Source organism: Melozone crissalis, unplaced genomic scaffold (assembly GCF_028551555.1).
Source record: "Melozone crissalis strain CALT ecotype California unplaced genomic scaffold, PUWL_Pcris_2 ptg000033l_1, whole genome shotgun sequence".
Taxonomy (NCBI): Eukaryota; Metazoa; Chordata; class Aves; order Passeriformes; family Passerellidae; genus Melozone; species Melozone crissalis.
The window spans coordinates 19,472,197-19,495,423 of NW_026535811.1; the positions used below are offsets into that span (position 1 = coordinate 19,472,197).

General features: G+C 45.2%; 1 protein-coding gene across 5 annotated transcripts in view; it reads right to left on the minus strand.

Moving 5' to 3' along the window:
• Positions 1-925: 925 nt before the first annotated feature.
• Positions 926-23,227, minus strand: part of ARHGEF5 (Rho guanine nucleotide exchange factor 5) — a 30,618-nt gene continuing 8,316 nt past the window's right edge. For 3 of the 5 annotated variants that reach the window (XM_054282000.1, XM_054281999.1, XM_054282001.1), the window contains 14 exons: positions 11,204-14,753; positions 9,738-9,819; positions 9,304-9,368; positions 8,757-9,016; positions 7,726-7,886; positions 6,750-6,902; positions 5,989-6,118; positions 4,967-5,041; positions 4,075-4,164; positions 3,606-3,760; positions 2,779-2,940; positions 2,333-2,403; positions 1,899-2,003; positions 926-1,692 (listed from right to left, as the gene is read on the minus strand). In XM_054282000.1, coding sequence (XP_054137975.1) covers positions 1,538-1,692; positions 1,899-2,003; positions 2,333-2,403; positions 2,779-2,940; positions 3,606-3,760; positions 4,075-4,164; positions 4,967-5,041; positions 5,989-6,118; positions 6,750-6,902; positions 7,726-7,886; positions 8,757-9,016; positions 9,304-9,368; positions 9,738-9,819; positions 11,204-14,753 — 5,214 coding nt within the window. In that variant the 3' untranslated portion in view covers positions 926-1,537. The remainder of the gene's footprint in view (positions 1,693-1,898; positions 2,004-2,332; positions 2,404-2,778; positions 2,941-3,605; positions 3,761-4,074; positions 4,165-4,966; positions 5,042-5,988; positions 6,119-6,749; positions 6,903-7,725; positions 7,887-8,756; positions 9,017-9,303; positions 9,369-9,737; positions 9,820-11,203; positions 14,754-23,227) is intronic. The other 2 variants (XM_054282003.1, XM_054282002.1) reach the window with 1 other exon arrangement.

Here is a 23,227-nt window from a genome sequence, read left to right on the forward strand (position 1 = left end):
CTAAAGAGAACTGTTTGTACTTAACAGTCACTTAGAAAGGAAAATTATAGCAAAAAAATACTGCATGTATATTCAGTAAATTGAATTACTTACATTTGAGAGGAAAACCTAAATAACAAGGCACGCAGAAGCTTTTTAACTGGAGAAGTGCATGAGTTTATTAGGACTAAAAGCAAGTTTTCTTTTAATCCTGCAAAAATTATTGATATAAATAGGCCATAATAAGCTATTCTAGATACAATGTAAATGGGATTTAAAGGCAGAATGTTACAGAGACAGAAAGCTGGAGATACAAAGGTAACTAATTCTTCAAATATATTAAACGCAAGAGGCTACACATGGCTTTCTTTGGTGTACTGATTCTTAAACTTGATCTTGCATTGACTGAACTGAACACTTTAACACAAAAACAGTATTTTACACTTGAAGGCATATCCTCAAACAGACAGGTTCTGCACAAATGCATGTAAACTGGACTTAAAACCAGAGTCCTTAAAAAGAACAAAGACCCTGGTGCACATTTTGCCTTTATCTACAGTGGCTAAATATCTCAGTGTTCTCCATAAGTGTGCAAAATGGTGCATGCAATACCACATCAGCAATCAGAGTAAGAGCAGCAGTAAAGTGCCACTTCATTGCATGTGCCTAGTCCTGGTTATTTTGTACAGGGCATTTACCAACACAAAATATAAATCTTTGTCAAAAGTCACTGATCTTCCAAGGGGAGACCGAGTAAAGAAAAAGGTCAGTTCAAATGGCTTGGTGGGATGCTTGTTCAGAAGAGAGGTGACCTTTTGGAAGCAGATTTCTCAGCATGATACTTCTTATGTGGGGGAAATCATCATTGTGGCTTCTGAAAACTGCTTAATTCCAATGGATTTTGTAATGCTGTCAAGGACTCTTTACAGCATTTGGGTACAATGCTGTTATTTGCCTATCTAAACCCTTGTAGACTTGCACGATCTAAAACATAAATTGCCCTAAATGGAAATTACACTATGGAGATCAACACCATGCAGGTATCCAGAGGATATTCAAATGGAATATTCTCTTCAGCTCTGTTGTGCTTTGCACTTAGCACCTTCCTTCTCAGGAACTTGAAGCTCTCAGGCTGCTAATACTAGTGAATTTAGCCTCACAACATGGAGTGAGGTAGGTAAGTTTACCCCCATTTTGCAGATGGCAAAACTGAGGCAGAACTCTGAAGTGACTTTCATAAAGTCCCACAACTTGTCAGTGGCAAAACCTGGAAGATGTTTTCAGAAGTCCAGACCCCAGACCTCTGTCTGATTTAAGTCCCTCCCTGCTACCACAAAGCAAGCAATACATGCAACCTTTATCCCTCCTCTTGCTGCTGTAGTTCTGCTGACACAGAGGAAGTTTTTCGTGATTGAATTCCCACTTTCTTTGGCAAAAAGCACCTGGTCCTGTCAAAGTGCTTTGTATTATGCTCTTCGCAAAGGCATTTCTTCTGAGGCACGATAGAAAAGCCATGGTTTCCCCATGGAAGGGAGACTGTACAGGTCCAAACAGAGCCTTATTTCTTGCAGAAGACCTGCTGCTTGGCATTCTTTACCCGTTGCTCCTCCTTCAGGTTCTTCTGCCGCACGTGTTTGCTGGAGATGTTTTCCACGTGTTCTGAGGGGAACCAGCCTCTCTCCCGATCTGAGAGTTTTACTCCTTCTATCCACCCTGTGGTGTGGGGAAAAGCACAACATGAGGCAAAAGTCACATGTTTTTTTCATTGTTTCCCATAAAAAAGCCCCCTCCAAAAAGACCCTAAGAGCAAAGGAGAAGATTCTCTTTCAGCTTCCAAATAAAGCATACTGAAGAAGATGAAGAATCCCTCTGCCCTCTCAGTCCTACAGTTTAAGACAGGCACTGCTCATTCTGCTCACCGTCATTGCTGTACTGCATAACCATGATGATATCTGCCTTCTCCAAAGCTAGCTCATCATTTTCCCGAGCCTTGTAAGTCTTTATGCACTGAACTTGTGGTGCATCTGAAGGGGAGGAAAGATCACATTGATATCTCAGAAAGCAACAGTAAACCTGTGGGCATCAGCTCCGGAGGAGGTGGAGAATAAGGAGCTGCCCAAATAAAAAGCCGAGAACTGGAAGGGACGTTGCAGGTCTTCATCTAAAATGACACATTAAAACATGTACAATAACTGGCAGCACCCAGCACTGAGGGAAAGCCCATGAGTATGCTCTTTACTACAAAACCCCAAGTATTCTGCTTTGGAATCCTTCTGGGGTATCCCACCTAACAGTGCCTGTGACTCCTGCGAGCCAGCCCACCCCCCTTGCTGTAGCAGCAGAGCAGTCTCACCAGGGCATTCCAGGAGGTCCAGTTCTCCCCGCGGCGGTGCCAGAGCAGAGATCCACCTCAGCTTCTCACTGCTGGAAAACAGCACAGAATAGGTATCAGCATTCAGTGTGAGGGATGACAATCTGGTGACTGAAATGGGGTGAGGTGGAGGGGTGTTTGCTCACACAAAGAGAAGCTGAGAAAGGAGGTGGGAAAAGGCAAAAGTTCCCATTTTTGGAGGCTGATGGTATGACATAATGTGGTAGTCCTGTATGTGCAGCTATGATGAGAGAGGGGCAGGTGTTTCACAAGGAAATAATTATAGCAAGAGGATGCTTTTCAAGACTTCTGCTTAGCAGCTACATTTGGTATTTCAGCATTTGAATAGCTGAGGGACAATCATCAGGCTACCAGGAGGTGTCTGGCCATGGTAACAGGATATACCACAGCTAAACTTGAGCTCTTACTGTGTCTCTGTCCGGAACAAGAACTCCACTCTTTTCCCCTGGTTATTCTGAAGCAGAAAGAGACGGAACAGATTCTTGTTTGCCCCGTGGAGTTTCATCTCGCACTTCTCGCCGCGCACGTACGAGAAAGCAGCATGGTCAAACACAACGAAACGTCCACCCCTGCAGGTCAACAGGAGGAACAAAACAAGGTGAAAATTTTAAGACGATGAGGGTTACATAGTGAGTCACATAGTCTGCAGGAAAGCAAAAAGCTTTTAGTAAGTCTTCATCTGCTTCACACATCCGAAGCAGTGCTCTTGTTAGAAGTCTCAGAAGACCAAAGAAAAGAGAGAAGAGATTTAATGAAAAGGGTAGAAATACTAAGCTCTGTCCTGTCAGGTTTTTTTTGGTAGCTTACAGCTTAAAAACAAACCCACCACCCTCAAAACCCCAACACAACTAACCAACAACTCTCTTGACAAACCAGTGATTTGCACATTCACTAGTCCTCATACTGTGCTTTAGAAGAAATTATTTACCAAGTAAAACTAGAATAAATGGTTATTGTTCAAGTATTTCACATTGTAGAGATGCAAAAGCAGAATCAAAGTGTTGTGCTAGGGACCACAAGATATGTTTTTGTATTACAAGATGTAATTAAGCACTGGGACTATCAATTTCCACATACTTTCATGATACTTACATCAAGTCGGGGCAGGAGAGTGACTTGACAAAGACTGCCACTTGCTGGCAGGCAGAGGGAAAGGACTCTGTCACCAAAGCACAGACCCCGAAAGAGACAGGTATTTTAGAAGGGGCAGCAAGAATTGTGTTGAAGCACTCACTCCTTGGGCCGAGACAGGAGCAGACAGTCATTGAAAAGGTGCAGGTAGATGGGCCGGGTTGTGACTTTCCATTTTGGACTCAGGTTGTTGAAGTCCAGTGCTGTCAACTCACCACATTTCACAAGTCGCCTCGACTGTGAGATGAGTGGGAATATCTGCAAGACAAAAATAAATATATATGCACAAGAAGAAGGGTCCCTGTGAGTTTTGGATTTGCATTTTTGCCTTTCTCTTGAGGAACTGTGCTTTCAGTTCTCCAGCTGGAGAGGTGTAAGTCATGGCAGGCACCTTCATGAGAAGGCTGACATGAATGATTGGTCAAGTGAAGCACTGATGAAGAGGTGGCCTGCAGAGGATGCTCTGGTTCAACAGCTCTGTGTTCTCTCTGAGAGGAGAACAAAAAGTGGTTTTGTGGGGAAAGACAGAAAATACATTACTAGAGCAAGGCCCAGGGGATGGGTGAGCTCACCTTACACTCGAATTCAATCTTCTGGCTGAGGTAGATCAGCTCTTCAGTGCTCTTCATGCGCTGGACATTCTCATTGCAATCCTTGATGAGCTGCAGAGGAAAACAGATAAGCAGTGAGGTGGGAGCAGAACTGCATGGTGGGATCAGTACTACTCCCAGGAGCCCCTCGGGTGTCAGCATAAGTGACAATTCCTTAGGCATCCTCCTGCAAAAAAAGTATATATTACAATCAGAGAATACTCTCAGTTAGAAGGGGCACACAAGGATCATTGAGCCCAACTCCTGGCCCTGCACAAACACTCCAATAATCTCACCCTGTGCCTGAGTGCATTGTCCAAATGTTCTTGGAGCTCTGGCAGCCTTGGGGCTGTGACCATTCCCTGGGGACCCTGTTCAGTGCCCCATGACTCTGTGGGGGAGGAACCTTTGCCTGATATCCAACCTAACCCTCCCCTGACACAGTTCCAGCCATTCCCTTGGGTCCTGTCCTTGGTCACACACAGCAGAGATCAGGGCCTGCCTCTCCTCTTCCCCTTATGATGAAGCTGCAGAACTGCTGTGAGATCTGGTCTCAGTCTCCTCCAGCTGAACAGACATCATTCACTCCTTTTGTTTTCACCTCCAGGCCCTTCACCATCCTGGTGGCTCTCCTTTGGAAAGTCAAATCATCACTAGACAGAACAATCCACCTTATGAAGCTGTACAAATTTTAGATAACCATTTGTCCTAGAAAACTTTAAACCTTGACTCTATAATAAACAGGATAAGAGGAAGGGATGCAACAGAGTAATGCTGTGGGGTTTTTTAAAGCAAGATTTTCTTGCAAGGACAAGGGTGGGAGTTGATTAATTAGAGACAAAGGTAAGGCTGCAGAAAGGGTAGGCACTGTTACCTTTTCAAGTGCATCATAGGCCTGCGTTGCTTGCACTTCCTCCACAGACCCAGGCCGAGTTCTTTTCAGGATATTCTGTGTGAGAAAAGATGATTTTCACGATGCAAACAGGGAAAGGTGGACATTACCACCACTGAAGAGTATAATAAAAAGTAAAGCAGAAGTAGCTGATAACATGTGGAGACAAGAAAGCCAAAAAATTGAGATGCAGAATGTCACTGTTAAGTCATACTGACCAGTAATTCCTGTAAATATAAATTGTATTAATTATCACATAGAAGTTATGTGGCATAGGAAGCAACCACTAGCTAAACCACAAATGGATGTATGAACAGAATAGACTTGTCGTTTTCTCCTGGTAAAAAGAAGCTCAAATAATCAAAAAGAAGAAATTCATAGAAAGAACTCAAAATTAATTCTTTAGGGACTGGCTGGTTCCCTGTCTGGATGGCTCTTTATTAGTCAAAATTGCAGGCAAAGCATAGACACAGACTGCCTTCCAGAGGGCAGCCAAGGAACCCTTGCTTTGTTTTCCTAGCAGAAAGCCAGAAAGTTCAATGAAATGAAAATCAGCATTTTCTGAGAAGACTCCATTAATTCTTTCTTGGGGTACAATTAGTGTCACAACAAAGCCCTAAATGATTCACAAATAGCAATGCCTCACACAGTGCCACATCCATCATTTCCTGAACACCTCCAGGGATGAGGACTGCATCATGTCCTCAGGCAGCCCCCAACCCAACGCTTCCAAACTCATTCTGGGAAGCAATTCCTCCTGATGTCCAACCTGAACCTTCCCTAATACAGCTTGAGGCCTTTTCCTCTTACCCTGTCACCTGTTCCCTGGGAGCAGAGCCTAACCTCCTGCCAGCTACACCCTCCTGTCAGGGAGTTGTGCAGAGACACAAGGTCCCCCCTGAGCCTCCTTTTCTCCAGGCTGAACCCCTTTCCCAACTCCCTCAGCTGCTTCCAAACACAGCTTGAGGGAAACTTGAGGGAAGGCAGAGAATCACCACAGTTACCTGTAGGAGGAGTTTGAGTCGAGTGATGCGCTGGAAGGGGAGGATGAGGAAGGATTTAAGCGAGAGGCGCTGGCACACTGGATCACTTTCCAGTCTCTCCAGGACTTGCTGGAACCCTGCATTTCCATTTCTGTGGGAGCGGCAAAGAAAAAAAAGACATCCAGGCATCAGAGTAAATAAATAACCTTCCTAGTATCAGATTTCAGGGACTGCTGTAGTACTCCCAACAGTCAGGTTTTGTCCCTGGGGCAAGAAATGTCAAGAAACTTCACCACTCTGCTGCTGAAGAGCAACTATGGGTTTCTAACAGCTACAGGATGACAGTACAGCTGTTATTATCTCTATCCTCTTTTCACAGCTCTCTGGAGTAAAACCCAGAAGTAACATCTACATTTCAACTCCCTCTATCCCCCCCTTTTCATGGGGACAGTGGTAGTTTGCACTCTGGTTCTCAGTGATCAAGACTGAAAACCATAATCCAGGATGGTCATTTTTGCTCTCTTCAGTAGAGGGCAGACAGAGAACAGCCTGCAACAAGATCAGATATTACACATTATTTCTCCCTCCAATGATATGGGAGAGAAGCCTGCAGGAGCTCTGTCCTGCTGTCCCAAATGCCATTGAACTGAGGAAGGTTCTTCTGGGGGGTGTAGCAAGAGCACTGCTCAACAGCCTTTTCCTGCAGTATTGCCCATCATTTGAAAGAGCAGGAAGCTATTCATGGAAGGGGGAGAAGGGTGCAGCAAATGAGAAAAACTTACAGTAATCTCTGGAAGGTTTGCTCCTGATATGTCTGGTTTGTCACATATGGCAGATACACCCGGCGGAAGTCAGGGGCATGCTTCAGAGCCACGTCACACACACGGAAGGTGAACATGTCCTCTTCAAATTTTTCCTCCAAGTCAAAGAGGAAACTGCAGCACATGCATGTGGTGCCAAGAAATGAGAGGGAAATATCAGTGTCGTTTAGTCTTCTAAAACCCCGACAGCCCACACAAGCACAAAACGGCTCTTTAGGTCTAGGGAGAGTGTAATGTCTGGATAATGACAATATAGGCTTTGTATGAGCAAAGAAAAAGCAGAGGCAAAAGACCTCTATTCTTGAGAGGTCATGCTTCTACAGGCATAGTCAGGAAACAGCTGAAAACTAAGACCTCACCAGAACAATCTTGGGAATAGAAATGGAAAAGGTAGCAGCAAACCTTACCAGCTTAGTAATTTATGTAGTCAAGCCTTGCAGGAGGAAAAGCAAAACAGAATCCTACAACATACAGAATTCCTGGCATGTGGGGTCATGTCCACATTTCATGAATTACGCTCTATTGATTCACATTAGTTTCTGTCAGGTGATGGTTGTAACTTACTGCTTCTCCTTTTTTACCCCACTTTTCATCAGGGCTCATGCAGCTGCCCCTTTTGTCTTGTATTGGGCAGGAGCTGGTTTGGGTTGAAGTCTAGTTAGTCAAGTTTAATTGTAGTTGAAAGCAGTAGCACAAGGCTACATTACCATTTTGATCCCCTGCAGTGAGCTCTGTGCACAACTAAGCTGTAATATCTGGGATTTAACACCAGAATTCACACTGCCTTGTCACCTAAAAAGGTGAATATTCCTTTCCGGGCAGAGTTGGTGTGTCATCACTAGGTGCTGTATCTGCACTGAACAGTGCAGAAGAGGAGTGAGAAATGTTCCTGATGGAAGCACCATGTTAGACCTGGAAGCAAAGGGCCATGTCTCACCTGGCACTGACATCACGCACATCGGAGAGCCGGGAGAAGAGCCACTGGCGCTCCTGGTTGGTGAGCATCGCCTGGAGCTCTGCCGAGCGCTGGAAGTGATCCACTGCCACGTTCAAACTGCGCAGGTAGGAAGCCTCAGATATTATCAGCTCAAACTTGGCCTTGGGAGAGAAAACAAAGGAGCACAACATCAATACACTGTGCAAGTCTGTGAGGAATCTTACAGAGAGGAAACGAGGCAAAGCAGGAAAACCTCCCAGCACATCTTGCAAGGAGTGTGTAATTACAGAAGAGAGGCTTTAGAAAGGAAGGGCAAGCATGCACTTACAGACTTTCTTTAAGAAACACTTGTGTTATGACTTAAAAATAGCTACTTGCTCTCATTTTACTTTTTATTTCCCCTCAACACCACTTTCATAAGCTCCCATAAAGTCCAGCATCCGTACCACACACCTTTTCCCATACTGTTGTTTTCACCTCTTTCTCTGAGTCCTCCTGTCCACTTCTCAGATCCTCTCATTTTCTTTACCCAGTTTCTCTGTACCATTGTGCTGAATCCATACATCTCCCAGTCTCCTCTCAGCCCTGCAGCTCACACAGGTCAATTTGCTAAACTCACACAGGTCAATTTGCTAAACTCATATTCTACTACAGAAAACAGAATTTACTGTGGTTTTATTAGCATTTCTCACAAGCTTACATATGGGAGAATGCTGCAAGTCTTCTACTTTTACACATCCTTTTTCATTGAGCATACTCAAAACTCCTTATCATGTTCCCACTTTTCCCCATGTCTGTTTACTTGGAGTTATTTATACAGTGCAGAATCTGTCCTTCAGTGCTGCTTTTCTCTAAAATTCAGCACTTCAGCATTGCTCTGCTTCATACCCCATGCTGCTTCCAGGAATAGAAGTGACCTCTGCCTCAACTACCTGCATTCCCACGGCACAGATTTTGCTCTCTGCTTTAACCCTCCTTCCAGAGACTTTTTCTTGACTACAAGACCACCCTTTGCCACATCTGCCCCATACCTCTTGCAGCCTCTGCTCCTCACGGGACATGTTGAGCAGTATTCTGCTGCCCCGTACCATGGGGATGTCCTGCCAGAGGGATGCATTAGATGAGACTGACAGACGTTGCAAATATGAGTCCTGGGGAGACAGCACTTTCCTCCGTAGCCTCGGGGAACTTGGTAAACTTGACTCTATATCCTCTGGATAATCCACTCTCTTCTGACTTTGGATGGCCTTGTTCAGAGCCACATCACTGTACTCCTGATACAGTAATCTTGCTGTGGAGAGAAACACATACATTTATCTCTTCTGTAATAGCAACTCACCCTCTGCTTTCAACCTGGAGAAAACTCTGCCCCAGACTGGGACAGCCAAATTCAGGCAAAGCTCCTCAGCTGCCTGAGTGTACTGCAGGATTCCAGAGTGTACTGCCTTCCCTGCTCTCTATCACTACATCCTCACAACCACCACGTGGCAGAAGTCCCTCTTCTTTGTGCTCACTGCAAGGGTGAAAGATGCTGGCGGAGAGGGGACTGCCACAGCACCCCAGGCAGGAGGTACTTACAGGAGTTGATCAGTTTGGAGTGCCGACGCTTGAAGTTCTCTGTTGTGTCTGCAGACTTCTTCTCTCTGCCATGGAATAAAGATTTCAAAACACAGAGTGAACAAAGGGCACAGCACCAGAGAAGGCTTATCCAAACCTTAGAAACTGCTCTGTCACAACAGGGACCTCTTATTTTCCAACAAGCTCAAGCTCCACAAGCTTTACTTGACACAAAGGGAAAAGTCTGGCTTTATGGAAAGGCTGTCCTGAAGGCCCAGAAATACCTCTGTTGCAGTAGGGTTCTCTTCAAGAGAGCATAGACTAAAACACAGGCCCTATGGCATTTAATTAAAGGTTTCCACTCCTTATCATCATCTTTGGTAACTCAAAAACAACAGAGGCTTCTGTGCTTCACAGGGATTGGGGCAAATTCTAAGGATCTTTGAGAGACTCACCGCATTATAACTGTTTCTGAGATGACTGGTGGTTCCCTGTGTGCCTTGTGAGCTTCCTCCTCTGAAGGAACAGAAGAAACCTCTGCATAGAAGACAATTGGAAAGTAAACACATCAGTCAATTTTTAGACTTAATCTACAATCCAAATGACACACAGATACCACTTACCTATGCCCCACCTAAGTGGTAGTGTTGAATTGGAGTACAGGTGCCCTTGTGGCATTTATTTCTGGGTCAGAAACATTCTAGTGTTAATAATTCTTGACATTACTTACACTTTACGTCTGTTAGCCACATTTACTTTTCACACAAAGAAAAAGGCTGATATTTTAGGCAGCAACAGTAACTCTAAGAGCTTCCCTCTCCAGTTAGGCAAGTAAAGACATTGTCTGTGTGCCTTGTTTGGTGCTGTCCTAACACTTTCAGCTACTAGGGTCAGGCATCAGATCAGTGGAGCCAAAGTGTAAAAATGGAGAAGTCCTTTCGATTTGTGAGAGATTTAATCAAATAAGGTGTGAAGAAATTCTAAATCTCAAATAACTGGAAGCAGAAAAAGGAAGAAAATCCAAAGACTGAGCTGCAGTTATGGATAAGGGGAAAGACAGTACTATTGCCTTGAATATTTTAAAATTTGGAATCAAGAAATTACAGGTCAAACATACTAACAAATCTTGAGATTCAAGTTCTTCCAAACCTTTTACACCCTTCCATACCCCTCTCCTTTTCCCCTGTGCCAAAAATACAGCATGTTTCAGAGCTTCAAAAATAGACTAAAGCAAGAGCTAAAAAGAAGTAATTATTTAAAGTTCATGTAAGGTATAGTAAAGAACATATATACATCCTGATAGCAAGTACTGCTGAATGAGCTGTATTACAGAAGATGCATGTTTTCCACTTGTGACATCAGTGATTTGACTTCTGTGCAAGCTGAGACCTTGGGTTTGACAAACTTCCCTTCTTATCTGTAGTCTTAAATCTTGCGCTCACGAGAATATAATCTTTTTTAAAAGGTCAAGTGGGAACCTAAAAGTCCCAGTTGCAAAATAAGGGGAGGCAGCATATAAACAACTGATAAGAGATATGGGCTACTGAGGGTGTGTGCATGGCTCTTCTTTACTGCCTCAGGGATCCATGAAATAAGTTTATTGTAGCAGGAATTAGTGTGGCATGGGGAGACTGAGCCCCAGAGTGCATCCCTCAAGGATGCATCACTCAAGGGAACAAACAGGATACAGAGGACAGCCGAGAGGAAAGAGGGGACAGCTGGAAAGGGAAGCTTGGGGCAGGATAGGAGACGGCTGTAAGGCTGGAGCAAGGAATATCACTTGAAAGGCACAAGAGCCATGCTAAGGTCTCTACTCTCATGCCTCTCCATCATATTGTTTATTTAATTTAATCCTATGTCTTGATAACTGTTCTAAGTTGGAAGGGGGAAAGAAGGAAGGGAAATGGAAGAGATGACTCACGCTGCAAGATGTCTGGTGGTACTGACATCCTCTTCAGGCCCTGACGGTGCCAGTCCTTGGTTTTTACTCGGCTTTTTATTGGGCTTTCTTGATTGCCTGCTGGGTCCTGCATAGCTACCCCAATAGTTTTTTTGTCTGGCCAACTTGATGATTTTTCCAAGGTTGCATGTTTGGCCTTTTCTTCCTTTGGCTGGTGTTCTCCTTCTTCCAGCCTTTGCCTGACTCTCCTCCCACCTTCTGTTTTCTCTGTGACTGCCAGTGGAGCCTGGATGTTCTTTGTGTCCCCACCAAAGCTACCTGTGGGCTGCTGCCATCGCAGCTCCTTGTTCTGGCAGGTTGTTCTGGTGGTCAGCAGTGATGGAGGGCTGAGCCGGAGGAAGTGAATAGGATTGGTGAATGCAAGCATTGGAAGGAGCTGTGCAGACTCTCTGCTTTTGGAGTCTGGGGATGTTATCAGGCCTTCCAACAAGGGCCAAGAAGGGTGGTCAGGTGAGGATTTTCCACTCTCTATATCCATGTCGTGATCTGCTGTTTCAGGGCTGGTGTCAGAGCAGCCAACCAACATTTCGTTTCCAAGAGCCAAAAAACTTTTGGTCATCAAACTGACCCCTGAGTCATCAGAAGTCTCTGTATCATGGGGACCTGAGTCACCAAGATCCCACACTCCACTCACTGGAACAAGGTCATCTCTCTCTACTAGACTTTCTCCATCAGAAGCAGAGGCCACAGAGTTGGTATCAAATGCAGAGGAGGCAGTCCGGAGATGACAGCTTGGAGCAGGGTGAATGGCTCCCAGCTTACCATCATCCATCCCACAGCTGAGGGGGGGCCTGGAGTGCAGACCAGGAGCCAGCAGCTGGTGACCTTCAGGGACTGGAGGTGAAACAAGGTGATTTGCATGGAGTGCAGGGGCCTGAGCTTGACTGGGCCTTTGGACATGGGAAGGAGGATGAGGAAGCTGTTTGGCATCAGGCTCAGACCCCAGAGGTAGGCTTGAGTGGGACACAGGGGACAGAGGTTGTCCTTGCTGGTTCACAGCAAGGACCAAATCATCTTTGGAGGGCCAAGTTAGGGTGCTCAGGACACTGGAAATTCTGGATCCAGGCTCTTTTTGGTATAAACTGCAGTCAGGCTCATCAAATAAAGGCACTTGTGCTTTATGATCCACATCTGCTGCCATTTCTTTTCTTTGTATAATGGCACTTTTTTGGGGAGAGATTTGCTGAATTGTCTCTGGGTGGTTCAGGGGAGTGGAAGTCCTTCCTGGTGTTTGGGATACTTCCAGAGGTCCTGCAATACTAGCCACAGACCTCCTATCTCCAGGAAAGCCCCCTTGTAGAGGAAGGGAGCTAGTGTACATGACAGAGAAAGAAGATGGGCCACTAAGGTCCTCATGATAGCTTTCCTCAGAAGTAAGGAGTTCATGGGAAGTCTTGGCCTCCCTTGCACCTGTCCTTACAACAGCAGTTTCTGCTGGTGTTGGGTTCCACTCTTGTGCAGAAGCAGCTTGTTTGGGTGGTTTCCCTGCAGAGTCTGGCAGCTTGTTCAGGCTGGTGCCAGGACAGTGCTCAGAGGTCACAGAGGCTATTCTGCCACCATCCTGCTCTGGAACAGATGCTGACACTGCTGAGGTGATCTCTGAGGGGGAAGCTGGAATGAAGTCCCAAAGCTCAGCTTTTTCTGTTATAGGATGAAGATCTATGTGATCAGGTGGCTCCAAGTTACTGATACCAGATGAAGGGTGTGCTGGAACAAGAGCCTCTGGGTTCTCTGCGCTAAAAGGTGCCATCACCCCTCCACAGAGTGATGTATCTCTTTTATCAAATCTCTGGACAGCTTTTCCATGATCATCACTGTGCTGATTCTCCCTGCCCAGTCGTGTCTTATCATCCCAGTAAGCTTCTCCAATATCCTGACCACCGATGGAAAAGCGGCCAGAGTCCTCCAGATCTTCTGCTTGGTAAGAAACATGGCACATGTATGGAGTTTCCCCCCCTGGGTTCTGGTTTTTTGAGGACAGAGGGCTGACAGCAGGTGGCTGACATCCAGAACCTGCTTCTGTGACATGAGCTTTCAGCAGCATGTCCTCACCAGGATGCTGATCCACAGAGACCGGTTCCCCAGGAAGAAATACTGATACTGTTTGCTCAGACAAGGAAGCATACTCCAAACCACACACATCCACATTATGCCTGGGAACAGAAGGTATCTCTGACCCAAAAGCTGATGATAAAGCCTCTAGTTTCAGCTCTTCCCCCAGTCTGAGCTCTTCCCTTGGCAGTTGTTCCTGCTCATTTTGTTCCTTGTTTTTCTGATCTTTGAGTTCCAAAGGTTTGCCTTCTTCTAGCAAATTCTGCTCTTTGCACTCTTCCTCCTCCTCTTCTTGTTGAAGTCCAAACACTGCCTCCTCCCAAGTTGGCTCCTTATGCCGTGAAGCATTCACTTCCTCTGTCCTTTTAGAGGTACTCTTTCCTTGGAAAGCACTCTTTGCTGAAGGGGCAGGTCTGCCCTCCGTTTTTCTGTGATCATCTTCTAGATGAAGGCATTTGGAAGCAGATGAGTTCTTTTTAGGAACCATTCCCTGGTCTTTGACCATCATGGTATTCCCTGTTTCACCAGATGAGTTGTTTCCTTCTGCTTGTAGTGAACTCATTTGGCTGTCACATGTTAAGGTGGAAGTCAACTGATGGAAAGAGGAAGATTCTGTATTCTTTTCCAAACCCTGGGGTGCTCTTAAGCTTTCCTGAACATCTTCAGAAGTGTAAGGTTTAGCTGTGTCTTCTACTGCTCCCTCTGAGGTAGGCTGCTCATCAGGTGCTGGTGCCAGCTTTTTGGTGCTTTGCTCCTGCTCTGCACCAGCACCAACCTCCTGCAAAGAGTCCTTCAAGATGTTACCCAGAAAGGGTTCAGCCTTGTAATGTCCTTCTGAAACAGTTTTACACACCAAAAAGCACTTAGGTGTGTCCCTCTGAGAGGCAATGGCATCAGCCAAAGGGGATTTCGTTTCCTGGGCCTGAGGGTCTAAGCCATGCAAAGCCAGTTCTGCTTGGCACTGAGGAAACTCAGTGCTGAGCTTCACAGCCTGCAGGACTGGGCTGCCAGGGGCTGGCTCATCCGGGACTCTGCTGTGAGAGGAAGGGCGCTGGTTGCTTTCCAGGTCAACCAGTTCCAATTGCCTAAGTTTCAGAGAATAATCCAGTCCACCCTCCTCTAAAAGCATTTCTCCTTCCAGTTCTGAGAGTCCCTTTTGAGGCTCTGTATCCCTTTGGCCTTGTTCCAGTCCTGCTGGCACTTTCTGCATAGAGTCAGAAGGTCTGCCCAGCATCTCTGCTGCTTTCTCTGGAGCAGCAAGGCAGTCCTTGGGTGTGCTGAGCTCTGGTCCCTTTGCAGAGTTAGATGGGCTGGTGCTCATTTCAGCTGCTATATGAGTGGCATGATACTCTCCTGCCACGGCTGAAGAATCCCAGGCTTCCCCAGTGATGCTGCTGGCTCCTGGGGGAGTGGTACCTCTCTCACTGGTTTCTTCAGACTCCATTAGTGACACATCCTGCTGAAGAAAAATGATTTTTTCTGTTACTACTTCACAATGATACATGGATCTAATTCACTGCTTCTACTGCAGCTGATAAAAACCAAAACACACACCACATACCTAGTGGGTGATAAGAGCTTGGAAACAAACACAAAGACTGAGAATAGGCAAAAACCACATGTAAGCTTGAAGATGAGAGTAATACCAAAATAACCCCACTGGTGTCTTTTTAGTTTGACAGGCAAATGCAGAAAGTGACTTTGGTCAAAGAGCAGAGATGCCGAGCTCTATGCAATAGCCACAGGGCAACTTATGGAACATGGTGGCCATGGCTGGTTATCTCACACCCAAAAGGGGGTACCAGAAGGCATCCAGAGAACATGAAAATTTTCAAAAATCTCCATTGATTTTCATGGGGCAAGGTGGACAAATACTACTGGCCTCTTCTAGCCGAGTTTAAAAGTTCTCTCTGATTTTGCCTGTTCTTTGGAGCTGATGGCTCTCTTTGCAGATCTCTGTGTGGGTCTGAAATTCATTGCAAATGATCACAGAAATTAATTAACAAAACATAGGAACATACACATTAGATTAACAGGTAACTAGAACATGACACAAGGCACAAGATATTTGAAGGCTGTAAACCACATGGGTTTAGAGGAGTAGCTCTGGTGTGTGTGGACTAATCTATAGATTAGAGAGAAACTACGTCATCATTTAGTCTACTCTTTTAGGGAGGGGAAAAGGAAAAAAAAAAGCCATCTCAGGATTGCTGGACAGTTTCCCAAAGGATATAGTGGAATTTCCCATCCACTATTGCATTTGAAGTTCAGACATGACAAAGCACTAGGGAATGCAGATTTGGGGTATGTCTGTGAAAAGGACAGAAGAATATGATTCACCACTTTTACCTGTCTGTCTTCTACCATCACCCACAATCCCTACCTGGAAAAAACCTGAGAAAGAGACAAACTGTTGTGGCTGCCTCTCTTTTCTTCTACGGTGATTTATTTGTGCTAGAGTGGCTCTGTAGTCACAAGTACTAACCTCTGATCCCACACAGAAAGTAAAAGCAGTAACAGCATAATTACATGTGAACTAATTGTCCCAGTTAGCTCCATGGCCAGGGCACGCCTGTCCTGAAAGCTGGTTTAGCTTCTGTTTTCCCTTACATCTATTGAAACAAAACACCTGCTCTGAAGGCAAGGAGCGCATGCTCTGGAGTTAGAACTGAAGCATTTATACACCTTCATCATAGAATTGTATTGTCATCACAGAATGGATTGGGTTGGAAGTGGCATCAAAGATCACCCAGATCCAACTCCCAGCACAGGCACCTTCCACTATCGAAGGTCACTCAAAGCTCCTGTGCAAAACATGGCCTTGAACATTTCCAGGGATGGAGCAGCCACAGCTTCTCTGGCCAACCTGTACCAGAGCCTTCCACCCTCATATTAAAGGATTTCTTCCCAGTATCATATCTAAATCTCTCCTCTTTTGGTTTAAAACATAACCCCCTTGTCCTATGACTACCTGCCCATGTAAAAAGTAGCTGGAAGGTTGAAATGAGGTCTCCCTGGCGCCTTCCCTTCTCCAGGCTGAACAACCTCAATTGAAAAAAACATTAGGAAAACAATTGAGTTAGCTAATTGAGTTAACTCATCAGCTAACTACTTCCTGTGTGTTTTTTCTCATGTAATCTTTAATTTGTTTATAGTGAAAATACAGTCTTTCTTACAAAACCAGACCAAACCCAGGGTTTTTCAGCAATTTGGATTGTTCCTCCCAAGCACTGAGTAGTTGTAATAGCTGTAATTTTAACAACCTGTTTGTTTCAAAGAGGTATGTCCATTCAGGGAATTCCCACGGAGTTTCCAGCTGCTGTCAGCTGCTACTAACCTACCTGGATACTGCTAAACTGTCTTTTCAAAGGTTCCACATCAGATCCCTCTTGTACTACGCTGCTCTTGGCTCTCCTGGCTACCCCACCTGAGTCTACTCAGCTCCGGGCCTAGAAAAGTACTACTTCTCACACCTAATACAGACAGTCTTCGAAAACAGGCTCCCCAAGAGCAGAGAGACTATTTAGGGAGACATAAGCTGCTGGCTAAGAAAGGTTTACTCTTAGTAAGTATAGGATAAAGATCTGAATAGCAAAGTGCTCAAGCTCAAGCCCACACCTTGTCAGGGGAAGAACTCCTGCTCACTGTACTGTTTCATAGATGTACACAGCCCGGAATTTCCTCTTATTAAGCTCAAAACGCTAGTTTTCATCTCCATGGCTCTGTTGCAAGGGATTTTGACAGGCGAAAGGACGAGTTTAACGCCGCATTTGGAGCGGTTCCATGATGATACTGAGAGGCAGGGTAGAGGGAGGTGCACAGCACATCAACACTGGAAGCTGCCAAGTGAGATTTGTCTTATCATAGTACTGCCAGGTGTTTTGCACACCTCAGGGAGAGCAAGAGAGGAGCTTTGAGAAGTGAGGCAGGAGAAGGAGCAGGCAAACTTTCTGCAGACACACAAGGGGAGGACATGCATTTCACCAGGGAAACTGTTAAATTCCCGGTCAAAGGCTGAGTACACCATAGTAGAAGACACATGTTTGAAATAAAGATTTCATGGAGATGGAAGGGGAAATAATAAAACAAGACTGACAGCACCTGTAGTCTTCACATGCAGAGCAGCTATGTACAAGAGCCCAGTAAATACCAGAAGAGAGTGCCTGTGGAGCACAGTAGTCACGTTAAACTCCCAATGCAGGTCTGCTCCATCAGAGGAGGTCCCAGGAGACCCCCAGGAGCTCAGCTACCCAAAGCAAACTTTCAATTAGCATTTTCAGCAGGGGCAATAATGTGATAGAGCAACACACAGGACCTATCTAGCCGCTGCCACTAGGCAGGATATACAAACTGTCAAAAATAATTCACTGTTTCCCCTTTTGGGGCTTACCGATCTTTCACATCTCTAACTGGATCAGATGATCAGCTGGCCATCACTCCCTCATATGCTCTGTCTGTGAAACAAGGTAAACCAATGTTCCCTGTTGAGATAAAGACACTCAGGCTCTTCTCTAGAGAGGGCCTAGAAACATCAGACTTCAGCTCCCATGCACTCAGCTTTTAGGTGATTCTGGGAGCACAGAACCCCTCCAAGTGAGAGGGAGCAACTGGCCACATGCCAGCACAAAAACAGAAGGGCAGTGCTTGGTCCTGCTGCAGTCACAGGCACAAAATCTGAGAGGAGAAGGGTGAAGGAGGTGACCTTCAAGAGCAAGAAAAGGACAGCGGTGAAAGCATAAGGGCACAATCCATCCACAGCTTTCCCAGATTACAAAAGGCAATGTGAATGTCATACTTCCTTCCACTGTGGGTTAATTCACCTGGACAGAGATGACAAACACTTTTGGTTTTAAATAGAAAGTACCTCACCTTCCCTCCCCGCCTCCTCCAACAAACAAGAAAGGAGCAATAACAAGTACTATCAAGCACAGACAAGCCCTTTGGCTAGCCAGGAAGTAAGGCTACACACAAGTGGAGCCGCGAGATCTTCCTCCTCCAAAAGTGGGGAGAAATGGAGCTTTCTGCCCACCACCTTGTCCCTCCTCGCATGGTGCCGGGTGGCGTCCAGCCACCCTCGGCCCCACTCCCCATCCTGCCTCCCCTGCTGTGGGCCATGGAGTAGCCCACACACCCAGGCTGCTGCGAACACGCTCCCAGCAAAGAAAGTCCTGCCCTGTGACATGGGGATGGAGCTGCTCCGGCCCAGCTGAAGCCATGAGCTTCTGGCAGTGAGAGGAGAAAGGCATTCACGATAATGTTTGAGCGGCATGAGCGAGGACACCCTTTCTCTCATTGAAACAAAGGGTTTCCCAAGTAGTCCCTAGTTTGAGTTTATCCTTGCTAGTGCAGCCACAACGTGGTGTAGAAATGCCAAAGCTGGTTTTAAGGACTACAGCTCAGGCAGGAAAGAGTTTTGTGTTTGGCTCTAACACTCACCCAAAAAACAAGGCTGCCCTGAGCCTTTTCCTGCTATCTCAGCTTGGTTTAATCATCTTGGTCACACAGTTCGGGTACACTTCACAAGAAGCTGAAAGAGGGGAAATTTAGGTTAGATATTAGCAAGAAATTCTTTCCTGTCAAGGTGGTGAGGTTCTGGAACAGGTTGCCCAGAGAGATTGTGGCTGCCCCATCCCTGGCAGTGTTCCAGGGCAGGTTGGATGGGGCTCTGAGCAACCTGGGATAGTGGAAGGAGTCCCTGCCCACAGCAGATGGGTTTGGGACCAGGTGATCTTTAAGGTCACTTCCAACTCCTTATCATTCTATGATTTGAATCAGCTCAGAGACAGCCTTTTTCCTTACAAAATCCAGAGCACAGTGTGCAGGACAGCACCATCTCTCGCAGGAAGCCACACACTGGACTTCAGTTTGGTGAGACACCCAGGAAACTGAACACAAAGCCTGCCCTGCCACAAGCCTCAATTTTGGTATTTCCTCAGCTAGTCTTGCCATGCTTAGGCTGGCTTCCTCAGCTGCATGTCCATGTGAGAGATTCCCACTGCACATACTCCCCTGCAAGAAAACAGTCACCAATCTTCACACACCACCCCGGGCTGCTCTATCACTGTACAACCCATCAAGGGAGGTGAAGGAGGGGGGTCAAAACTCTTGAGCTCAGGAAGAGATAACACAGGATGCTAGAGATAAGAAGGAAGGAGGGGAAAACTGTAACATGGTGTCAGCTTTGAGGGTATGGAGAGTTGAAGGAGCTTGCTGAAGGAAAAGACTTAAAAGGAAAGTAATATGATCTAAAACAGCAAAATAATGTAGAGTCTACTGCTGTGCTACACAGTGCTGGTAATGTTCTGGGAACCAGGAGTTGCCTCAGGTGTCTTAGGCAGGGGAGAACAAAACACAGCTGCCAAAAGCACCTGATCTCCTGGAAAATGCATCTAAGCTGCTACTGAAGCCTGAGAAACACAGGTGAGACCTCCCAGTCACACCAGTGCAGGGAGTTTGCCTGAGTTTCAACACACCCAGTCGTAGCTTTCACTCATCATAGGCACACTCAAGATACGCTGAGCCTATTAATTATCTAATGACTCACTAACTGAGGGGAAAAAAAAGGATACTTTTCCGTACTTTTCTTACATTGGTTGCTATTTAAGTAGATTAAAATACTTAATGCTAACAAAAAAAAAGTGTCAGAGAAGCATCATTTTGGGTTGAACACAATTTCATCTATTTCATCTTGGAAATTGCTACTGAACATTTGGCAAACAGCAAGTGAAGAATGTGGCTTGGATTGTACATTGCACTTCCCAGAGATGCAATAAAAGTGATTCATTCTTAAGGTAAAATGGGGTCACCTGTAAAGCAAAAAACCCAGTTCACTCTAAGCAGAGGTTAAGTTTATATTCATAAAAGTAATGGGTAAGCCTTGATATTCTGCAGTTTTCTAATATGAGAATAAACAAGAATAGTGTGTGATTCTCACTGCTAGAGCTCAGTAGAAAGATAATTGACACTACTCGGTGAACAGCAGAATTCCCACAGTGGAAGTAATGTATTGAGTCACTGCAAGTTGCTCTGTTCAGGTTTCTCCACAAACTCTGGGGATGGAGACACAAGTGACAGAAACATCTGGAGCACAAAAGGAGGCAAGAACTTCCCAAATTACCTTCCCCATGACATTTTATGCAGAGGTGGCTGCTAGCAGCATGCTGTACACATTCCTAGATGGCATGTCTGCCATGAACCCCAGGAGTTCTCAGTTCCTCTTTGAGCAAGATGATTCAAGACTTTCATGGGACAGATTCTCCAGTTAGAGGCAGAAATCTCAGAGTGTCTCACTACACTATGGATGTGTGAGCCAGAATCCCACACTGCTGTTTTTGAGTCTCAGTTTAAAGAAGGCTCATATTTGCACCAAACCATTCTGACAGATGCATATGCCCTTAAGACATCAAAGGACCTGGAAACACACTTGAAATCTTGGCCTTGCCCAGCCTTCACAGTGGAGCCATTTGTGTAACCTGTACCCCTTCTGAGCACAGTTAAGCTACAGGCAGATAAGAATGAACAATATTCAGCAAACTGAACTGTGACAAACTGTCCTGCCCTGCAGAGAGGCCATTCAAAGTTATCCTGTCTGATGCAAACAGGTAATATAACCTCTTTCACAGCCAGATCAATTACCACCTGGAAAATTGTCAGATTTCTGGTAGCTGTCAGAGTCCCACAGAAAATAAAGCTGGAACATTTTAGTAGTGTGGGATGACTGACAAGCTAAACATTGATATATAACCAGCCATAAATATACTGGCAAAATCCTGCTTTTTTATCAATAGGTAAAGCATATCCTATGCAACTAAAAAAATGCTAAAATACCCATAAAACTGCACTTTCCATGGAAGTGATAGTACAGTATCATCAGCATAACAACAGCAGAAAACTGTCATTCTCTGGCTTTAATATTGTACCATCAATTGGAGAGAACAATAAAAAATTGTTGGATTCAGAATCCCATGAGATAGCAATCACAACAACAAAACCACACATTTATCCTTGTGTTCTGCCCTCAGAATTCATGTTTTCAGCCTTAGCTCCCCATATCAGTTTTAATTACCTTATGACTCCAGCAATGAGATTTATTTTTAAAAGTTATGGGATTTGTATCACAACCAAATCACAAAAATACTTGGCAATACTGTAGGAGTGATAGAGTTTTGTACTGAAAACTGTAGCTAAAGAAAAAAAAAAATCCATCCAAAAGAGATGTAGGGATGTATGTGGGAAAAACAGGTTTTGGTACAACCCTTCCCTAACCCAGCTTCTCAGGGAACAAACCATTTTTTTCTTGGCAATTTAACTGGTGTCTTTAGAGTGAAGAAGCTACCACGAGACAAGTTTGGTATTGTAAGCAAAAAGTATTAAATATAAATAAAATGTTATAAGAAATGTAAAATGTAAATGTGGGAAAGCAACAGCAGGGACTCCTTCCCTCTCCCTTGTGGAAAAACACCCAAAGCCACAGGAATCGTGTGGTTTCTGAACAGGAAGGTACTAATGTGAACACATGGAAAACTCATTGTTCCTCACGGTCTAAGACTTGTATGGCCAACTGGCACGGTTGGCCATGCAAGTCTTTATTGTGCACATCACATTTTCTGTTTCTCATACAGTCCCACTTCCTAGAATCATGTGGTTATGTGAGAGTTTTGGCTTACAATTAAGAACAAATGGATGTATAGCCTTTAATGGGTATGGGAAAGGCCAGAAAAATTAAGTACGACTCAACAATTAAATCTCACTGTCTGAGTTCATCTTAATTTCTTAATCCTAAACCTTAATTTGTAACTAAGGAGAGGAAGGGCAACTCCCCATTCCCTCTCTGCCTGATCCCTGTTTTTCAAAGGTTGGGACTCATGACAACGTAGACTATTTAGGCCTGATGCAATGAGTTACATGAGCTACCAGAAACTAAAAAAAGGGCAGTGAAATACACTGTGATATAACTGGGTTAACAAAGATGAAATATCAAATTTGTCAGGCCAAATTTAGGTATTTTCAGATATCCTGCAAAGTTCATTTATTTATACTCCATTCCTTAAAAAAAAAAAAAAAGGAAAAAAGGAAAAGAAGAGTTTCCTCAATTCCTTCTGCTGCTGACTGTACAAACTATCCAACACCACCTGGATCTTAATAAATCTCCATTAAGACCTGACATGGAACCCTGAAAATCCACAACAGACCAATTTACTATGCATCCAGGCTTCTGCCAACATCTTCCTCGTGCTAGTGCACACATGACCATGTATGAGCCATCCCAGGGAGTTGTCGAGCTAAAAGAAACAACAACCCTGGAGCAGAGTGATGTGAGCAGCCATAAAGGTATGATACAGGAGAAAAGATAAGTAATAAAGGTAAATCTGACAGCTGCCTGCAGTAGTTATATATGGAATCAGAGAGTGGTTTGGGTAGGAGGAGTCTTTAAAGCCCATCTCATTCCCACCCTCTGCCACGGGCAGGGACACCTTTCATCTTCCAGCCCCATCCAACCTGGCCTGGAACACTGCCAGGGATGGGGCAGCCACAGCTTCTCTGGGCAGTCTGTGCCAGGGCATCACCACCCTCACAGGGAAGAATTTCTTCCTGATATCCCAACTAAACCTACTGCCAGTTTGAAGCCATCCCACCTTGTCCTGTCACTCTAGGCCCTTATCAAGAGTCTCTCTCCATCTCTCCTATAGGCTCCCTTCAGGCACTAGAAGGCCACAATGAGATCACCCCAAAGCCTTCTCTTCTCCAGGCTGAACAATCCCAATTCCCTCAGCATGTCTTCATAGCAGAAGTCCTCCATCCGGCAGGCCCATGTCCTCCATGTGCTGGGACCCCAGAGCAGCTGTACAAGCTGCACGAGAGGATAAGAACACAGGACTGGGCAGCAAAGCAGGAGGAGGAAAGCAGAAACCTGGACTTAGCCCTATGTTCTGG